General features: G+C 38.9%; 2 protein-coding genes across 2 annotated transcripts; both read right to left on the reverse strand.

Moving 5' to 3' along the window:
* Positions 1 to 1,152: 1,152 nt before the first annotated feature.
* On the reverse strand, positions 1,153 to 6,075 carry LOC124111019 (deleted in malignant brain tumors 1 protein-like). Its single transcript, XM_048384000.1, has 2 exons — positions 3,837 to 6,075; positions 1,153 to 2,061 (listed from the first exon to the last, which is right to left on the reverse strand). The coding sequence occupies exons 1-2, from the start codon at positions 4,199 to 4,201 to the stop codon at positions 1,857 to 1,859; spliced, it is 570 nt and encodes a 189-aa protein (XP_048239957.1). The 5' UTR covers positions 4,202 to 6,075; the 3' UTR covers positions 1,153 to 1,856.
* Positions 6,076 to 12,146: 6,071 nt separating this feature from the next.
* On the reverse strand, positions 12,147 to 15,785 carry LOC125373126. Its single transcript, XM_048383999.1, has 3 exons — positions 15,692 to 15,785; positions 14,298 to 15,307; positions 12,147 to 13,664 (listed from the first exon to the last, which is right to left on the reverse strand). The coding sequence occupies exons 1-3, from the start codon at positions 15,753 to 15,755 to the stop codon at positions 13,662 to 13,664; spliced, it is 1,077 nt and encodes a 358-aa protein (XP_048239956.1). The 5' UTR covers positions 15,756 to 15,785; the 3' UTR covers positions 12,147 to 13,661.
* Between the last annotated feature and the right edge of the window lie 6,065 nt (positions 15,786 to 21,850).

Below are 21,850 nucleotides of genomic sequence, written 5' to 3' on the forward strand. Positions count from 1 at the left end.
ATAGCGTTTGAAAGTAATAGGCTGACCTGTTCAGGAGCAACAGAGTAAATTGTGTCATTTTGAATGAATTAATTCTGAGTTATCTGGAGTCCAGATTTTTTATATGCATTGATCCTAATGTGTTTTTGGACAGAATCGAACGACTTGTTCTTGGGAGACCCTTGATATTTATAACAGCGGGAAAATAATAGATAATAATATTAATGACAATCCGAAAAAAAAAACAATAGGGCTTGTTACTTGACCATTCTGCCTTCAACAAGACTTCAAGCATGAACCACGCCATCGGGGAAAGATGTAATGCAATCAGCCAAGAGCTTGACTACCCGATTCACATTTGATGACTCCTACGATAGGCACGCATTGGTTACTAGCGGTCAATTCAAACCAAATCCACCGGATTCTAGTATTACAAGTCAAGTAGCCACATGTGTAATGTTGACTGTTGAATATTAATTCGTGACATGTATTCATATCTCCTTGTGTGTCCAACCTCAACTGAATTAAGTTACGAATGGGTTTTCTTCCTCTTTAGTTTAAGATAACAATATAAGAGGAGAAATTAAGTTCTCAAGGGCTGCTTTAACTACATATTTTGTGTTATGTGTAATATAACGTTGCTGAACAACCAACAAAATAAATATGTGGTATTTGCAAATAGTGCTCGAGAAATCCCTGTATTGTTCTAAAATATCTCAAATTATTTTATGGCCTAAAGGAATCTCAAATGTTGTGAAACGGAAACACTGAAGGCTGCATCTGCTGGAATATTGCTCGACATGAAGGGAAAGTTGACTCTTGAAAGATGTTGGAGTCATGAAACACGTTCAATGACTTTGGCGTTAAGCAACATTTATCCACTCTCTCAGAACGCTATGAAGGTTGGTGCGAGGAAGACTTACCCATTTTTCTCATGCCTCATTCCGGTGTACGCTATTCAAGTGAGTCGGGTTCGTTCAGTCATTAATGCTTCGGTTGCATACCGAGCACAATTAACAGTTAACAGGTAATACGTTCTACATCCCACTGAAGACAAACGCCATCGCAACATCTTCAAACCATTTAGGCAGTGACCTGATGACTGTCTAAGACAACTATGTGTTGTAATGAAAAAGCGTACAATCAATCTTGAATTTTTAATTCACATGAATCTATTCTTACAATTATTCTGCTCATTAAACACATTCAATAATAAAATAAATATAATACACGCAAATTCATTGTATAATTTCTACATTAACAAAGAAGTTGTAGAGATATTGGGTTGATTATAAGTGTTGCACATTTCAAAACAACAATTAGAATGAAGGGCAAATGATCTGCTCACCCTGTTTAACATTGTTAAAAGCACCACATCCTTTGAGCCAAATACAATTATCCTACACCATATGTTAAACGTTACTCACACATAATGCGTTCCCCGCACCAATCAGCATATAAATCAATTACGTAATCTAGAAAGAAATGACTCATTGCATTAATATTCCTTTTTCATCAATTATATGTTTCGCCAAGAGTTAGTCATTCAAACAAAGTTAAGGATATTTTTGTATCGGAGTTAGTAATTCAATCGAAGTTTCACACAACGATGAATAGTACTTGGGTTATTTATGTAAAGGCTGTGCAGCTCAGCATGAGAGGAAAACTCAAAGTGACCTGGTCCGTAAACGACTATCACTTTGATAATGTGAACGAAGGAAAAAATATAACAATTACGATAAACCAAGGCTCATTCTTGTAACGATTTGGGGATTCGAACCAAGGACTAAATGTTTCTAGCAGGTAAGGAGATCGAAGCTTCACACCAAGTTATGGGTTAGAAGTAAGTTTGTTGTGTGCAGTCATTCGGTTTATCCCTAGCCAATAATACCAACATGAGGGTGAGTTTGACATCCTTGTTGGCAGTTGGGTGAAAAGTCCATCTGATCGCAGAACGTGACGTTACATGTGACGTAGAGACCCTTGTCCTCATCCTCATCCGGCAGATCAAACATGTCAAAGGTGAATCTTATCATCTGGTACCTTGATACCAACATCTTTGTTCTCTCGTCCACTGGACAACTGGAAATACATGGATCCCTTAGTAATAACCATCTAATTCCGCAACCTGTAAGGTAACCATTTTTACAGAGACAAGTTATAAGTAATCAAACAATAATTATCATTGTAATTCTCAGAATACTCGACCGCCTCCGTGGTAGAGCGTCCGCCCGGAGAGCGGAAAGTCCGGGGTTCGATCCCCGGCCGCGTCATACCAAAATACGTTAAACGATGGTACTTCTTGTTACCCCGTCTGGCGCTCGGCATTAAGGGGTTAAAACAAGGAATGGTCGGCTCGGAGTCAGTATACTGTGTCTGAGTGGGGTATTCATGTTAAACTGCGGCATGGTATCTCAGTGAGCTAGCTCTATAAATCGGCATCAGTCCGGACTAGTACAAGCAGCCACACACACACACACACGTGCATGCACGTCGCTATATAAGTGCAATAATCTTGGACGCGACGTTAAACCCAAAATCAACTCACCTCACCTCAGAATACTCCTACATCATTGCCATAAATCCTGTGTTTTCGCTGTCATCATACAATAAAATCTTTCTATTTTATACAGAAGTCCTCTTCACTGTCAAATATCCATTAACAGTTGCACAGGCAACATTGGTGGATGCTCGTGTGGATGCGCATGGCGTGAAACTTCAACAAAACAGCACCCTAGATGCAGATAATTGGAGAGGTGGCCTGGATTACTTGATAAACATGATAAATTTCAAATGAATTATATTTGAATTCTGATCCCACTACCGGTGATTTACATTATGAGCATCGGTCTACGAATTTGAGATTTGATGACATGTATCAACCAAGTCAGCCAGCCACTTACGACAGGCGATTCTAATTTCCATGGGTTAGCCTATGATCTGATTTATCACTTGCTTCACATAACTTCGACCCGGGAGGGTTTGGCGTCTTAGCCGAAGACAATGGGTCGTAACATCCAGCACATTCCAGCATCTGAGGAACAGTCTGTTTGGCCTAGGTATTTTAATGTATATTTTATAGAAGGTTTGGCCTCGGCCAGTTCGTCCGTGAGGAAGTAATATCCTAGACTAAGCTTCTATGCTACAACAAATATGCATGATGTTTCTGTACGTTTTTTCATTACTTATGTCTTTGTACTAATCTGTAATGTTGTATCTGAAATGAGTTAGTGAGTATGGCTTATGACGCTTTTTGGCAATAGTCCAGGACAATCACGACGGGGGACATCAGAAATGGGCTTCATACATTGTACCCATGTGGGGAATCGAACCCGGTCCTTTGTGCCGAGTGAACGCTTTCAACACTCAGCTACCGCACCGTCCCCTACTTGAAATAAAAATGGAAATATGATGTAACTGAAGTAGGAGTGGAGCTGACTAAATATATATGATTGTAGCATGACACAGGAATATCCTTTAACACCAATCCATGTGCTGGATATCTATACCCTGAGTATCTAGTGACGTAAACTGAAGATATAGATTGACTACAATGTGACTATCAAAATGTGCCAGACAATAACTAAATTTTCAGATGCTGACTTCAGCACACAGGAAAATAGTGAGGTTCCCAGTATTGGGTAGCAGGACACTATTGTCTCTTAATGGATAGATGACAGTAAAGATGACTTCTGTTTAAAATCTGAAGATTTTATACTGTGAGTACAGCCAAAATACAGTATTTAGTGCAGTGATTTAATAGAGGTAGTGTTTTCGCAGGAATTATATTAATTAACAGGCACCCATTGCATAAAAGCAATTCAAATTTTAAAATAAATCATCAGCAAAATGTTTACCCATTTTCTATCAAGATGTGAGAGACGGAGTTTCTTGAATCATTCGTCAGGTGGGCATGACATGTGTTGATAATCATGATTGTGTTTTTAGACAGTGGACTTGACACTTGGACAAATATCGGCTGTCCGAGCTGTGCCTTGTGTACACTTTCCACAAAGGGAACCTGGTAGGCTGGATCCTTGAAGAGACTGATGTGTACTGAAGATCCCTCGACCTGCCCGGATACTGTTATGTGATTGGTTGAGTTGTGTTGGGGGTAGATATGAACTGAGTCGATTTCATGCAGCGGGTGAGAACACTCGAGGTCGACTCTCCAAACGACATCCCTTGTAACATTGTCAGGGGATGGCAATGTGTACAACATGTCGTTACTGAATATGACTTTGTCTTGTGCCACCTGCAATTAAGACAATAGTTCACAATGGTTATTATCGTTTTCGTGGGTATTCTAATAGTTCTGTGATAGTTAAAAGTACAACTGTGAAAATATCGAAATAGTTGTACAAAACTGTAGTAGTTTTCCATGTACAAATGTCCTGGCTTGATTCGCATGATGCCTAACACGAAGGCAATTCCTCGATAAAGTAGCGAACTCAGTTGTTAGGGATCTGACTTTGAAAAAAATCTGGCTCCAGATTGGATCATGTTCTGATTACAAACCAAGCGGTAAGTACTAAGTGGAATTTAAAATGAAATAGATAATACGCCCGTTTTTAATTGTATTCATTTTATAATTTTATATTTTGTCTATAATGTTTTATGTATTAATGTCAGCTGTTGGTGTCTCTGGTGTCATGCAGTAGGCAGAGGGACAATTGCAATGAAGCAATCTACACTCTGACATAACATACCAAAAAACACTTATAAATTCTAAGTTAGTACATTTCTGTAACAAAATTTGTATAGTTCTGGTCTATGCCCGCATCCTTTTCAAAAGCCATGTTGGGTTTTGTTTTGTTTTTCTCATTTTTCGGATGTTTTACCAAGGGCAGGAAATTCTAACTTGCCTTCCCCAAAAGCAAAGCATCAACACGCAAGCTCCTCCAAATCGAGCTGCCGTTACACGTGCAAAACTAACACCCCTGCCACCAGTCCCAGGAAATACATTCCAATAAGTTGATATATTGGTCGTTTTTTCCGTCAAACAAGAAACACAAACGGGAGTATATAGGAGCCTGCAGCGTCCACCAAGATAAGCACATATATTGCAAATATAGAAAAAAAAATATAGGACAAAAGATTTTACGACCATTTACAAGCAGAACAGAATGTAACATTCCGTAGTTCTCTTTGCACAGTATTTGCGTTGATACAAAAACGTGATTTGTCATGCATTAACTTATATTTTTATAAATTATGTAATATATATGCAGTTTTTGCGAAAAGGGATGCGTATCTTGCCTACGATGACACTCGTCACAGACACAGACAAAGGCATGTCAATGAATATACAATGACGATTTTACTGTTTTGATGCATACAGTTCTCTACTGCATTGACAGATGCATGGATGAGGGGCTTGGGTGAGATGTTGGCAAGCAATTTTAGAGTCAAAAGACGTGAAATGTATCGTTTTAGAAACTCATGAGGCCTGGAAATTTAAGCGCCTGTTCGGGTATGTTATTAGCTGCAAAGTGGTATTCCACATTCTCAATTTCGGGACTCAAATATCCCTCAATGATCCATCCACAACCGAAAATGCCCACCTTATAGATAGTTTACAGCATAAAATGTAACTGTGCAAGTCTTTTTCCGATGATTGCGTAAGGTGAGCTTGTGTGACGTGTGAATGAAGTTCCTCAAAAGCATAATACTACCATCAACATCTAATGCTCAGCACTACATAAGAATCACAATGTCGAAAAAATATGTAATTTTAGAGCTATGACCTCTTTTGTTGAGAATGGAATCTTTCTCTGTGCTGTGATGTCAAAGGCAAATTTTTGGATAAACTTTTCAATCTAGTATCTACGCTGAGTGACATGTTTGCACTACATGTACACTATATAACGAACACATATCACACAATACACTCTTCAAAAAAAGAAACGCATAGATAGTATGTCGTTCACTGAACCTGACTACACAAAAAATCCGGTATATAAATTGGATTTATGTTATTGGAAAATGTTAGTGGCCTGATATTCGACAAATGGTGCGTCAAAATGCAGCGTTGTCGATTTGCAATGTCTTAAACAGCATTGTTTTCACACTTGTTCAAAAATGGAGAAAAACAGTAAAGAAAAATGCACGTGCAAACTATGGCATTCGTAACTCGTCGTAGTGGGTATAATAAAGCAAGCATAAGCCAATAATCTGTCATTCAATCCTCAACATTTTTCAAGTTCGAAAATGCCGAAACTCAGCGCTGCCGATCGGAACATCGCCATAGGACGTATCCAAAGAGGGGAATCGCAGTCTGCTGTTGCACGCCACTTCAACGTCCACCACAGTACCATCTGCCGCCTTTGGATCCGATACACACATTTCAATTCCACTGCAGACCGTCCGAGAACCGGCCGTCCAAGAGTTACCACCCCTGCACAGGATCGCTACATTCGACTGTTCCACCAATGCCATAGCTACGGAGACTGCAGGACGCATCCCTGGTTTGAGGAGCATATCGGAACAGACTGTCAGGAACCATCTTCGCAAAGCTGGAATCCGACCCAGAAGACCAATTATCGTCCCTGTTTTGCAAAAGATCCATCGACAGCAACGCTTGCGTTGGTGTCATACCTTACAGCCTTGGAATTGAGAAACCGGAGACGAGTGTGGTTTAGCGATGAATCACGATTTCTTCTTCACCAACGAGATGGAAGACAACGTGTTTATCGTCGTCAAAATGAGAGTTTTGCCCCACATGGTCCACGTGAATTCGACAAATTCGGTGGAGGTAGTGTCATGGGTTCAGGGAAATTTGACAGCAAATCACGTCAAATTCTTCAACGACACCTTCTTCCAATCATTGACCGCACACAGCTCGTGTTATGGTACACTACTCCCTTAATACCAACATCAACGTCTTGCTCTGGCCGTCGAGATCTCCATATCTCAACCCAATCGAACATCTCTGGTATGAACTCATCGACGTGTACGTCAACGTCAGAAAACGCCGCAGACACTCCCACAACATGGCAACGCGTTACAAGCAGAATGGCGCAGAATTCCGCAGGACAGGATTCGTACACTTATCAGTGCCGAGGTGATGCAGAGCCGTGATTCCTGTCCGGAGCGGTCACAAGAGATACTGAGAGCCTTTTGGCCTTATGTGACATGACAATGAAAAGTTTTCAGTGCCTTCGTACAACGACAACATGTGACTATCGAGCTCCAAAACTTCATATTTGTATCTCTGATATTTAATTTAATATATCGAATTTATGAGGAACAATAAATTTACTAAAAATCTACCTGTGCGTTTCTTTTTTTGAAGAGTGTTCGCTCAATGTATTCAAACAAAATAATTATCAAATAAATATAGCACGGTATAATTACAAGGATAACTTATTAGGGCGTTAAATAAACAAAAAACACATTTGGTACCAAAGTTTAAAGGGAAAATTAACTCAACATAGCAACTTGAGATGTTAATACTTTAGGGCATGCTTTATCACAAATGCTTGACCAAAATTAGATTTGAAAAATGGATTTGAAAATCGTTCCCAAAACGGATTTTCCGTTACTGGGATTAAAACGGCTCGCGGTGTTTGACGCGCTGCACAATTGCAGCGACTGGGCGGTGCCCACTCTGCCTGCTAGAATCGCTTTAGGGGGCCTTTTCTGTCTGCGCATTCGTATGATTACCGTTTTTGCAACTTACGTCATCTTATATGATTTATTAGTAACATTGAAGACGCCTTCAGTTGTCTACTCAGTGGATTAACCTCTGACAGGCATTCCTTGAGTGGAATAATACCACGGACAGCAGCAGGTTTTTTATGGTACCCAAACAGGGGTTTGGTCCTAAAAAGGTAGTTACTGACAATTCACAATGTCAAAACCAGAGGTCGTTTCACACACATAACAATGTATGTATATCTAGGATGAACAGAAATAGCAACACTTTTAGATTTCTCTTGATTGGCCGCTTCCTGACCGGTGTCTGTTCAGCTGCGAAACATCACAAAAAGTGTATATAATAGATAGAAGCGGAAACCAAGTCGACATATCAGCCAATGAAATTTTTCTCTTTATTTGCCCTTAAATGACTGACTGTCTTAAAATTAAATCTTAATTTTTACGCGAGAGGAAATTTCATAAAAGTTCAGGGATGTCCTAATCCCATGCAAAAGAAATTATCCTACCACGCTCTTTCCACAAGGTGAGCTCGGCATCAAGTTTGATGTTTGGTTAGAGCTACGTGCACTATTTTCAACTTTATTTCTACAACATTCTGCATGTTGTCGGTAGTAGAAACAACATCGATATACATTACATGTCACTATACATATGACATGGATGCCAACTAAAATGTTCATGCAGTTATTTTTATTAAATGATCTATGTCTGTGGCGCATGAAGAACTGTTCGTTTTGAAGGGTAAATTGGCACTGCTGGCAGTGGTCTGACAAGCCCCTTACAGTGATAACTCTAAACTATCACTGGTACCAATCACACTGTACTAGGCGGCTGTCAGTCATAATAGTGAGATGCGAAACGAAACCTTTGCAATGCTGAGTTAGTTTTTTTAAGGGGTGCCAAACTCATGTTAGCTAACGAAGGTGCCATGCTACATTCTTTCAGTGCCTGTCATAAGCTACTGCTTGAGCATACTGAAGGCCATCATTTGTTTGTTGTCCGTGATCCCCTAAATTCTTATTCGACTCAAGACGCTTGACTCACCCCACGTGTGTGTGTGTGTGTGTGTGTGTGTGTGTGTGTGTGTGTGTGTGTGTGTGTTGGTTGTTTTTTATTTGGGGGAGGGGAGTCTGTGACATTGCTCGGATGAACTTTATGAGCAGGTGCCAAAAGACATTTGAATACCAGAGACTAAGTTTTTGCTTCATAGTCTGGTCATTTTGGTCGAAATAAATGGCCAACCTCAAGAAAATTGCAAAAGAATTAATTCATACTTTATGTTATTTGGTGGCATGTCAGCTTTCAGGAAAAAAAGTCTACCACAATCAACTCATGGGAATGACCTTTCTCAAGGTCACAAGATATAGGCCTATATAATTCGTATTTTCGTATTCTTGGATATTTGTAGGAAGGAAGAGATTCAAATTTATTATAGTTTTCTTTCTAATATAACTAAATTAAAGAACAATCTGGGTATACAACTTGTATTTACTTTATAAAAAATATCACAGGGACAATTTAATTCATTATAATAGTTCAAGGTCAAATAGAGGACATATATGAAGAGTGGCCGAGAAGTTAAATGTTGCCATAGATTTTCAAATATTGGAATGAAGTCATATTCATATTATATTCAAATGTAAGATAATCACACTTCATATATAATTTTAAGAACTTAATGTACTAATTGTAGAATAAATCACCTAATTGTGTGTGTGTGTGTGTGTGTGTGTGTGTGTGTGTGTGTGTGTGTGTGTGTGTGTGTGTTGGTTGTTTTTTATTTGGGGGAGGGGAGTCTGTGACATTGCTCGGATGAACTTTATGAGCAGGTGCCAAAAGACATTTGAATACCAGAGACTAAGTTTTTGCTTCATAGTCTGGTCATTTTGGTCGAAATAAATGGCCAACCTCAAGAAAATTGCAAAAGAATTAATTCATACTTTATGTTATTTGGTGGCATGTCAGCTTTCAGGAAAAAAAGTCTACCACAATCAACTCATGGGAATGACCTTTCTCAAGGTCACAAGATATAGGCCTATATAATTCGTATTTTCGTATTCTTGGATATTTGTAGGAAGGAAGAGATTCAAATTTATTATAGTTTTCTTTCTAATATAACTAAATTAAAGAACAATCTGGGTATACAACTTGTATTTACTTTATAAAAAATATCACAGGGACAATTTAATTCATTATAATAGTTCAAGGTCAAATAGAGGACATATATGAAGAGTGGCCGAGAAGTTAAATGTTGCCATAGATTTTCAAATATTGGAATGAAGTCATATTCATATTATATTCAAATGTAAGATAATCACACTTCATATATAATTTTAAGAACTTAATGTACTAATTGTAGAATAAATCACCTAATTGTGTGTGTGTGGGGGGGGGGGGCAAGCCTCCAAGCCTGAAATATTTCCTACTTTATGTTATTTGGATGCAAGTTTTGACGTTTTTAAATAATTCCAAATACAATGATTTTGATAAGTAAAATGTCCTTCAATACAAGTTTTACAATTTCGTACAAGTAATAATATTTTGTCCGTAGAAACGGGTCGTGGCAGAATGTTCCTTTGATTGAGACTCTGCCCGAATTGTGACTCGCGTACAAGGGGAAATGAATATCATATGTTCCAGTATACTTGTTTTAGATTTGAAAGAAAATTATTACCAAACTATTGTCGTATAAGTCCTAACTTTTATTAACTCCGATGCTTATTCACAACTACTGATAGTTGAACACTCATTCGTTTAAGTAAGTATATTGGTTGCATATTTCAGGAGTTATTTTTTTTTTTTTTGTATAATACCGCACTCAGCAGTATTGCAGCTATATGACGGCGGCCAGTAAATAATCGAGTCTGGACCAGACAATCCAGTAATTGACATCATGAGCAGCGATCCACGCAATTGGGATCGATGACATGCATCAACCAAGTCAGCGAGTCTGACCACCCGATCCCGTTAGTAGTCGCCTTTAACGACAAGCACAGTCGCCTTTTACGGCAAGTATATGATACTGTGATGTTGTTGTGCTAGATGTAAATAATATAACGTAGCTGTAGTTTCGAAAGATAATCCAGTAATAAAACACTTACAGAACAATAATCATCTTTAATGTCAATTATATCATGTATGCTATTTCTCATATCACTTTAATACATTGTAATTTGTATGTGTATCATGTTTGGGAGAGGCATTCAGATAAGCAAAAGTTGCTTGTTTGCCAATCCCTCCACTTTATGGAAATAAATATGTTAATATCATAAAGAACTGGAACTTGGTAACGCATGGGTAGTTGGCCGACTATAGTCTATTCTGGTGAAAGGAGCCCCGGCGAAACTCATGTCAGCCGGTTATCTATTACTGTGAGTGAACACAGGCTATACTGACTATAGATTCATTTATTTTAGTGAGAGAATCTATTGAATTTGAGTATAAGTACAAGATAATCATAGACTGTTGCATAGCATAGCAATATGGCAAACGCTCAAGTGAGTGATTGATTATGGTTTTACGCCGTTTTTAGCAATATTCCAGTTATATCAAGGCGGAGGACACCTGAGTGAGTGAGTTGGGTTTAACGCCGCTTTTGACATTATTCCAGTTATATCACGGTGTGGCAGCTTAATGTGGAAGGAAAGCCCAAAGTGATGCAGATCTTAGACGTTTACCTCTTCGGTGAAACCCACGAGCACGGGTATGGTGCTGACAAACCTAGAAACGTAATTGGGGCGAACCGGGATTTGAACCCACAATCATAGGTTTCTGGGGTGCCCAAGGGACGCAACTCTGCACAACGAACCGCGGCGCCTTAGACGATTGGGCCACCTGTGCCCCCGAGAGCAATCTCATTAAAATCAGATCTTAATTCTCGCTACCGCTCAACAGAGATCTGAGGACATCCCATTACGGGTCACGTCAGGACGACCTTTCTCGAATTTTGACCGACCAATGAAATAACTGACAAGAAATCGACATTAGCCAATCAGAAGGCAGCTTTGTCGAGCTTTACAACACTAGTTTCAAACTGGCGACTACGCTTCGAAACATATTTTGACCTATTCTCGATTAAAAAAAATTAAAACTGATAAGAAGAACACTCTGGAATGGCTTATAGATGGCCTAGATTGTATGGATATAATCATGAAACCCGTAACTTTCGTTCGGAATACCCTGTGTCAAATATTCCGTGGTTGCATGATTAGAAAACACATTCCGACTGTCACTTTCATGATCTGGTAAGTGAGTGAGTGAGTGAATATGGTTTTACGCCGCTTTTAGCAATATTCCAGCAATATCACGGCGGGGGACACCAGAAATGGGCTTCACACATTGTACCCATGTCGGGAATCGAACCCGGGTATTCGGCGTGACGAGCGAACGCCTTAACCACTAGGCTACCCGACCGCCCCTGATCTGGTAAGCGACGCTCTGATCGGTCGGATGAAAGGTCGTTCTGACGCGACCCCTAATGGGGTGTCCTCATATCTTTGTTTGGCGGTGGCGAGTACAAAGATTTGATTTTAATGAGATTGCCCCGAGGGACACCAGAAATGGGTTTCACGCATTGCACCCATGTGGAGAATCGAACCCGGGCCTTCGACGAATAAACACACAAGTGCCTCGCTGTATTCCAAACAATCTTTGGGGACAGTATTTGTTCTACTCCTGCTACAAATTTAGTTTCAAGTCAAGAAACGGAGACAGAATCCACTGGCGCTGTTGTCTGAGATCATGCCGTTCCAGAATGGTAGCCGTAATTCTGAAAGAAGAAAAATGTCTTACCACATCGTGTCAAAAGAGAGTAAAGTTGTTTAAATTCCTATATATTTCAAGTAATTACATCTGCATTTGCTGAATTTTCCTGGTTCCGTTTCTCATCAATTTCCCAGACAAAAAAAAAAGTTACAAGATTGTTAAAAGAGTTAATTTTGTGACTTTAAACAGTTAAACAAATGCACTCAAGACGAGAAATGTCAATATCGGGTGTTTTAGAAATAGGTAACTTGTTCCGATATCAATATTGTCAAGATTGGTTGTAAAACGTAATGAATTTAATGAATTGCAAATTACGTACGCATTACGCAAATGATTATACATCATGTCACTCATGGGCTTCCATACATTTTTTATTTTATCAAGGAGGGTCCAAGGTTTTTATTGATTTTACACTTTTCGATATAATTTTCACATAATTATGTTTCTAATAATTGTAACAATGTTGGATGAATTTATAAAAGACAGGAATATGATTATCGGTCGTGTTTAACACACATGTTCTCTTCCGGTGCGGCCGTAGTTACAAAGCAGACGACGCTACACAATTTATGGTTGATGGGCGTGTTAGAAGTATATTGGACTGCTATTATTTTCATCATTATTAATTACATTTTTAAATGAATGTGTATTTGTCAACTTACCATGAAATAATAGGGCTCCGTTATCGTTGTTTTTTTCTGAATATTTTCCAAGGCACCAGCAGGATCATTACGATTCATCTCCCTTTGCGAGCTCTTGTTGATGTACGGCGGCCCGTAGGTGCCATATTCTCCTCGTTGGTTTTTATCTTTTTTGATGCGGGAATTAACCAATTTCCCGAAGGTTGATTTTGGTAGACTTTTTAATACAAACTCAAATACATTCAATTAAATGGAAACAGTCGTAAAATATTCTGTTGCAATTTTCATGAGGTTAAATTACAGAATGACCAGAGTATCAGCATTGAAAAAATCGTGAATGTCAAATCAAAAAAGCTCTGTCGTCGAGTCATTTTAGGCCAAAACAAAAAACAGTAGCGTAATACATATTTGTCCTACTAAGATTGGAACTCACCTGTATTTTAGTGTGACAGAGGTAGTAAGAAACGTTGAATACAAGCAGATGCCCTTGCAGCGTCCCTGTACATGCGTGAGTGGCCATGTAGATGTGGGAGACGTCACTGGGTGGACGGCGCAGCTTACTCAGGTCCATAGTCACCAACCAGTTACTCGGAAGACATTGAACACGTACAGCATCCTTCACTGTGAAATAAACGAGACATTACGGGTGATCATATTGGTATTTTTGAAGAAACTAGTCATCGATTTAGTTACACTTGTGACAATTATAGACACTGATTTTAAAACACACATAAATGGTGTGATAAAATATGTATAATATTCCATTCAAGATTGTTTCCGTGTGATCAAACAAAAATTAAAGAGAGCAGCGATTTTAAAGACGGAAGTGTGTAGGTAAACATAAAAGAAGTGATAATCATGAGGGTAAGAGACTGGATAATAACTCATATAAAAAGTATAGTCAACAAAGACGGAAATGGGTATGTAAAAATTAACATGACATCTTCAGGGGATATTTCATCAGACTGAATAATAACTCCATTTCAGACTCACATTGAACTTCAGATGGAAGTTTATATCCTGCGTTGTAACTGTAGGTTGCACGACTTGCGTACTCGTGTACTCTAACATAAATAGGGAATACACTATTGATGTGATATGGGGTGTTCTTCTGAAGAACTAGACTTCCAACTGAGTAGAGAGTTGATGTGATATTATCCCAGCGTATATTTATATCTACGGATGCTGCTCCCACAACAGATACCATTGGAATAGATGATGTCTCACACACAATTGTACAAACTGGATCTGTACCTTGAGCACTGTCCATGCTTTCAACGACAAACTCCTTTTCGTACGACCTTTGACCCGGAACAAACATTGAAAATCCACCATTCGGATAAAAGTACGTATTTTGTACGACCATGATCGGTTTATCACACGTGATAAGCAAATGTCAATGTCCTTAAACTCCCTCCAGTTTAGTGAGTGCTGGATCACCTTGACATCAGTATGACTGACAGACGTTATTGACATAGACGTATCATTCTGACTGCCCACTAGACGAACCACCGTGTGATTAGCTGGTGACGGAACCCTGGGAACTATGACGGTTGTACTGTAGGCACTGATAGGGGGAACTTGGAGAACAAGATATGTGTATAGCGCAAAGTTTGGATAATAGAAAACAGATCCTGAGAATACAGCCACTGGCGCTGTAGACTGGATGTATGTACCACCAAAATCACAATCCAGTGATGTTTCATATGATTCTTTATGTATTATCTGCAAAGCGTCATTTATGTTTAAGGAAACTGCAAGTATGTTGCCAGTTTTGTACAGGCTTCCATTAAACAATATTGAACAGGATGAGATGAGATCTATCTTGACTAAGGTGTTGTTTTGTGTGGCCACGACTCCAATGTAGGGATTGTTGTAGACCCCAGGGATGATGTATTCTTTCGATAGAGCTACAAGAGGGAGTGCTGTAAAGGCATCACTTGAAGCATAATCTCCACGTCTGTTGAATCCATATATGGATACAGGATTGGTACACAGTATACGTATTCCTTTATTTTCAATGCCGCTCTTTGCATGGAGGTGGGTTGTACCACGAAGTCGTTTTCTCGTCACAGAGTAGGCAGTTATGTTGATAGATATTAGATTCCTTATTCCGTCGTCATAATCTATGGTACAGAGAGAGTCTGATGTAGAAGATACGTAGATGTCGTTTTCCAGATATGAATGTGGGTCAACGTAATAGTTTGCAAAAAATGCAAAGAAAAACTCTTTTCCACTGGTGCCTGCAATATGTGTATCTTCAACTGAAAAATATGACAGAAACATGCGCATGCACTAATGTGTTTATCTCCAGTCAAATCCTGTACTATTGTAGGACTGAGGCTACTTACACTGCTTTTTACCACTATTTCATGAATGTATCTAAGATGATGGCTTCGTCCTGTTTTCTTAAATACGTCCAAGGTTTTCACATCATTTTAGGGTTTCTTCGAGAGGCATTTAGGAGTTGGACTTCAAAGCAAGGATAAGATACATTTATATGGATGAACAAATTAACAATAAGAAGCGTCTATCTACTTATCTTATTTATACTTATTGCTCCTAAAATAAGAAGTTGTTCGTCCATATTCCTTATCCTGCTAAAACAGTGATATACTTTTGAAACAGGGAAATGTTATGCTTCCTACCTGCGTTTGCATATTGGAGACCGTCATAGCAGAGCAACAGACTTGCCACGTGCAACAATGCCATAACTGAATGTAAGGTGTGGGCCTCGTCATACACTGTGAAAGGGCATATGCTTTTGATAAAGATAACAATCCACTTTTATCTCGGCTGTATAAAACCAAAATGAGTTTATGTGCACATCCTAACCTATTTGTTTGTTACAGGTCGCCGCATTTCCACACAGTGTCACCTGATAGGACCCATGGAGCTTTTCAAGCCATGATAACAACGAATTGTCAGTGGTTAAATGTTTCTAATCTATAACATTACAAAGCACCTAAAACCTAATGTAATCTGATCAAATTAACCTCACAAATCCAACTGACAGATCTCATATTAGCCTCGGTTATCAATGGTAAATTATACCAACAAAGCGGACACATATTTATCAAGAGTCGTTCTTTCCACTCGTGAAATAAGCAAACGCATGTTGTGAAAACTCAGTGTGGCCGGATGCAGTTCAGAATCCAGGAAGAGTTTGTTTGTTTGTTTGTTTGTTTGTTTGTTTGTTTGTTTGTTTGTTTCCTTGTTTGGTCTGTCGTTTAACGCCGTACTCAGCAATATTCCAGCTATATGAAAGTGGTCTGTAAATAATCGAGTCAGGACCATACAATCCAGTGATTGACATCATGAACATCGATCCACGCAATTGGAATCGATGACATGCTTTAACCAAGTCAGCGAGCCTGACTCCCCGATCCCGTTAGCCACCTCTTACGACAAGCATAGTTGACCTTTACAGCAAGCATGGGTTGCTGAAGACCTGTTCTACCTCGGACCTTCACGGGTCGAATCGAGGAAGAGAAATCGTCGCCCCTACAAAAACAAGAAAAAAGTATCATAATTAACTGAAGCATGATGAGGAAATGTCGCGTTGTTACGTTTTGTAAAACGTTTCCAAATGAGCAGTAATTTATATAAATGCGGCAATGCGACGCGGTCACGAAAGGAAGCAAGTAAATTTTCACTTTTGCTCTTTAATATCAATTGAATGAATTGATTTAATTGGTTGAATGTGAATTTATTTGATAGTTGAATGCGATCTTGCTCTTAATCTTATGAATACAAACTAAATTAAATTAAACATGGCCTTTGGTTGTATGTAAATATGTCAGTGTTTTTCCGTGGTATTTGCATCAGTATTAGGTCAAATGTGATTTGATGTGTTGAATTTGAAATTGCTCTCAATCTTGTACTTACAAATTGAATACATGTTTGGATTTAATAGTTAAATATTGCTGTGTATACCAGATCCTTTGAATCCCTGTATTTTAATATATGTTTGTACAATGAGTAACAATATGATGACCGGAGATGCTTGAGCGAAGGCAGTTAGTTGCTAGGCATCTGACTTTGAATACAATCTGGCACAAAGATCGGATTATTTTCTGATTAAAAGACAAGCGGAATTTATATTACGCGCGTTTTTAATTATATTCATTATATATTTTAACATGTGTCTACTATGTATGATGTTTTAACGTCAGATGTTGGTATATATCTTGTCGTTGGTGTCATGCAGTAGGCAGAGGGACAATTGCAATGGAACCATGGTTAATCAATATCTACAATCTAACATAACAACCTGGAAAACATTTATTAATCTTACGTCAATTTCTGCTACAATATACGTTTAGGTCGAACAAAATTAGCGTGGTTCTGGTCCATGCCCGCGTCCTTTACAAAAGCTACGTCCGTTTTTATCTTTTCATTTTCCGGATGTTTTACCAAGGGCAAGAAATTCTAACTTGCTTTCCCTAAAAGGAACGCACAAACGCGCAAGCTCCTCCAAAGTGAGCTGTCGTCACTCGTACCAAACTAACATCGTTGCCATCAGTCCCTTTAGACCATTTTCAAACAGAATAGAATGTAAAATTCCGAGGTTTTGTACATGTACTCTTTCCAGAGCATTTACTTTGATAGAAAACGGTATTTGTCATGCATTAAACAATATATATATATATATATATATATATATATATATATATATATATATATATATATATATATATAGTAGAGAGAGAGAGCGAGCGAGCGAGCGAGCGAGGAGAGAGAGAGAGAGAGAGAGAGAGAGAGAGAGAGAGAGAGAGAGAGAGAGAGAGGTTAGTGTGTTCGGGGATGGTAAATATCCTGCATCAGGAATAAACATTGGATTTAGCGAGCCTTGGCGAGCTAAATACATAGTGTTTATTCCTAATACAGGATATTTACAAACCCCAAACACACCAGCGTGATAACCTCTTTATCATATAATGTCATTCTTTCATTCTGTGCTTCAAAATCGCTTTCCCTCTCTCACAAACATTACCGATACATTGCGAGTTTTCCTGGAATGCGCGCATTAATATTTATTACGTCACAGGGTAAGTGATGTGTCAGTCGGACAGTGACAGTAGCCAATATAGTTCCAACTGAAATCTGTTTCTTATACAGTGGCGAAGCAACATATACGCAAAACAACAATTGTTTTTACTTCCCTTTCGCGGCAATCCATCGGTCTGTCCGCTAGAGTAACTGCCCTTTGTCAAAGGGAAGCTACTCTAACCCTAGTCTATGAGACGTCACGGCCACGGTCAGACCTTGTTGACAGTCGGTCTGTCCAGTCATAACGTAAGAAGTGTAGTCAGATGTACACACAGGGACAAAACGAAACAAGGTAACAATTCAAACATACTTCGGCCAAATCCAAATATTTTAATTTGTGGAGAAGGTTTCAAGCCGCAGAGGTCTACAAGCACAGATATGGCTACTGATCACGCTTGGCTAGGCCTCGTGCCCTCGCAAAATTGTTTCGAAATTTATATCTCCAAACTTGCCAAAACTTATAAAACGCCTTAGCTACGTCACAGTTAGACACTGATTTTCAGTATTTTAGACTGTTGTTTTGGTAATGATAGCAATTATCCCTGTAGTTTATCCAGATTCCCGATGGTTAATTCTGACTCGATTGCCGAATGACGAGGGCGAAACCTTTGCAATGCTCAGTTAGTTTTCTTCAGGGGTGCCAAACTTCAGGGGTGTGTTTTGGTTGGTTTTTTTTGGGGGGGGGGGGAGTGGGGGAGGAGAGGGAGTATACAGCCTTTCTCGGATGAACTTTATGAGCAGGTGCCAAAAAAAGCATTTTAATACCAGAGACTAAGATTTTGCTACAGCATTGAAAAAATCCGTAATGTCATACCAAAAATGCCCTGTCGTCGAGTCATTTTAGGCCAAAACAGAAAACAGTAGCGTAATACATATTTGTTCTACTAAGTTTGGAACTCACCTGTATTTTAGTGTGACAGAGGTTGTAAGAAACGTTGAATACAAGCAGATGCCCTTGCAGCGTCCCCGTGCATGCGTGTGTGGCCATGTAGATGTGGGAGACGTCACTGGGTGGACCAAGCAGCCTACTCAGGTCCATAGTCACAAACCAGTTACTCGGAAGACATTGAACACGTACAGCATCCTTCACTGTTAAACAAACGAAACAATACGGGTGATCATATTGGTATCTTTGTCCCAAGACAAGGTCAAACACATCAGCAGAAACTTGACATGGATTTAGTTCAACTTGTGACAATTATAGACACTGATTTTGAAACACACATAAATGGGCTGATAAAATATGTAAAATATTCCATTCAAGATTGTTTACGTGTGATCAAACACAAATTAAAGAGAGCAAAGATTTTAAAGACGGAAATGTGTAGGTAAACATAAAAGAAGTGATAATCATGGGGGTAAGAGACTGGATAATAACTCATATAAAATGTATAGTCAACAAAGACGGAAATGGGAGGTAAACACAAAAGAAGTGATAATCATGGGGGTAAGAGACTGGATAATAACTCTCATAAAATGTATAGTCAACAAAGACGGAAATGGGTATGTAAAAATGAACATATCTTCAGGGGAAATTTCATCAGATTGAATATTAACTCCATTTCAGACTCACATTGAATTTCAAATGAAAGTTGAAATCCTGCGTTGTAACTGTAGGTTGCACGACTTGCGTACTCGTGTACTCTTACATAAATAGGGTATCCACTTTTGATGTGATATTAGGTGTTCTTCTGAAGAACTAGACTTCCAACTGAGTAGAGTGTTGATGTGATATTATCCCAGCGTACATTTATATCAACGGATGCTGCTCCCACAACAGATACATTTTGAACAGATGATGTCTCACAAACAATTGTACCAACTGGATCTGTGTCTTGAGCAGCGTTCATGCTTTTAACGACAAACTCCTTTTCGTACGACCTTTGACCCGGAACAAACATTGAAAATCCACAATAGTGAACAAAGTATGTATTTTGTACGACCATTATCGGTTTATCACACGTGATAAGCAAATTAGCGTCAGGGCTGAAATCAATGTCCTTAAACTCTCTACAGTTTAGTGAGTGCTGGATCACCTTGACATCAGTATGACTGACAGACGTTATGGACACAGACGTATCATTCTGACTGCCCACTAGACGAACCACCGTGTGATTAGCTGGTGATGGAACCCTGGGAACTATGACGGTTGTACTGTAGGCACTGATAGGGGGAACTTGGAGTGCAAGATATGTGCGAATCGCCTTGTTTGGATAATAGAAAACAGATCCTGAGAATACAGCCACTGGTGCAGTTCACTGGATGTATGTACCACCAAAATTACAATCCAGTGATGTTTCAAATGATTCTTTATGTATCATCTGCAAAGCGTCATTTATGTTTATGGAAACTGCAAGTATGTTGCCAGTTTTGTACAGGCTTCCATTAAACAATATTGAACAGGATGAGATGAGATCTATCTTGACTAAGGTGTTGTTTTGTGTGGCCACGACTCCAATGTAGGGATTGTTGTTGACCCCAGGGATGATATATTCTTTCGATAGAGCTGCAAGAGGGAATGCAGTAAAGGCATCACTTGAAGCATAACCTTCATATCTGTTATATCCATATATGGATACAGGATTGGTACACAGTATACGTATTCCTTTATTTTCAATGCCGCTCTTTGCATGGAGGTGGGTTGTACCACTAAGTCGTTTTCTCGTCACAGAGTAGGCAGTTATGTTGATAGATATTAGATTCCTCATTCCATCGTCATAATCTATGGTACAGAGAGAGTCTGATGTAGAAGATACGTAGATGTCGTTTTCCAGATATGAATGTGTGTTATTGTAAAAGTTTGCAAAAAATGCAAAGAAAAACTCTTTTCCACTGGTGCCTGCAATATGTGTATCTCCAACTGGAAAATATGATAGAAACATGTGCATGCACTAATGTGTTTATCTCCAGTCAGATCCTGTACTATTGTAGGACTCGGGCTACTTACACTGCTTTTTACCACTTTTTCATGAATGTATCCAAGATAACTGTTTCGTCCTGTTTTCTTAAATACGTCCAAGTTTTCACAGCATCATTTTCGGATTTCTTCGAGAGGCATTTAGGAGTTGGACTTCAAAGTAAAGATAAGATACATTTATATGGATGAACAAATTAACAATAAGAAGCGTCTATCTATTTATTTTATCTATACGTTTTGCTCCTAAAATAAGTTGTTCGTCCATATTCCTTATCCTTTCTTCATTTTAGTGTTGTTATAGACTCAAACCTACCTGAAGAACAGGACTTGGGAAATGTTATGCTTCCTACCTGCGTTTGCATATTGGAGACCGCCATAGCAGAGCAACATACTTGCCACGTGCCTTACACTGTGAAAGGGCATATGCTTTTGATAAAGATAACAATTCACTTTTATCTCGGCTGTATATGAGCTTATGTGCACATCCTAACCTATTTGTTTGTTACAGGTCGCCGCATTTCCACCCAGTGTCACCTGATACGACCCATGGAGCTTTTCAAGCCATGATAACAACGAATTGTCAGTGGTTAAATGTTTCTAACAAATGTTCATAACACAAATGAAATCTGATCATATTATTTCCTCAGATCCGACTGACAGCCTCTTAATGACCACGGGTCATGGTCTTATTACCAACAAAGCGAAAATATATTTAATTAGAGTTGTTCTTTCTACGAGTAAAATAAGCAAACGCAAGTTGTTAATCAGTGTTGCCGGAAGCAGTTCAGAACCCAGGAAGGGAAATCGTCGCCTATAAAAACAAGCGAAAAGTCTACAC

This window comes from Haliotis rufescens, unplaced genomic scaffold (assembly GCF_023055435.1).
Source record: "Haliotis rufescens isolate VD_foot unplaced genomic scaffold, xgHalRufe1.0.p SCAF_5, whole genome shotgun sequence".
In the NCBI taxonomy this organism is placed as follows: domain Eukaryota; kingdom Metazoa; phylum Mollusca; class Gastropoda; order Lepetellida; family Haliotidae; genus Haliotis; species Haliotis rufescens.

Bases quoted from the DNA above. Each gene is read 5' to 3' on its own strand.
- LOC124111019 (XM_048384000.1), bottom strand. From the start codon at position 4,201: ATGTTGTACACATTGCCATCCCCTGACAATGTTACAAGGGATGTCGTT. The intron at 2,062-3,836 runs GTAAACATTTTG...ATGTATTTCCAG, and splicing joins CACATCTTGATAGAAAATGG to TTGTCCAGTGGACGAGAGAA.
- LOC125373126 (XM_048383999.1), bottom strand. From the start codon at position 15,755: ATGGCATTGTTGCACGTGGCAAGTCTGTTGCTCTGCTATGACGGTCTC. The intron at 15,308-15,691 runs GTAGGAAGCATA...CATATTTTTCAG, and splicing joins TCTCCAATATGCAAACGCAG to TTGAAGATACACATATTGCA.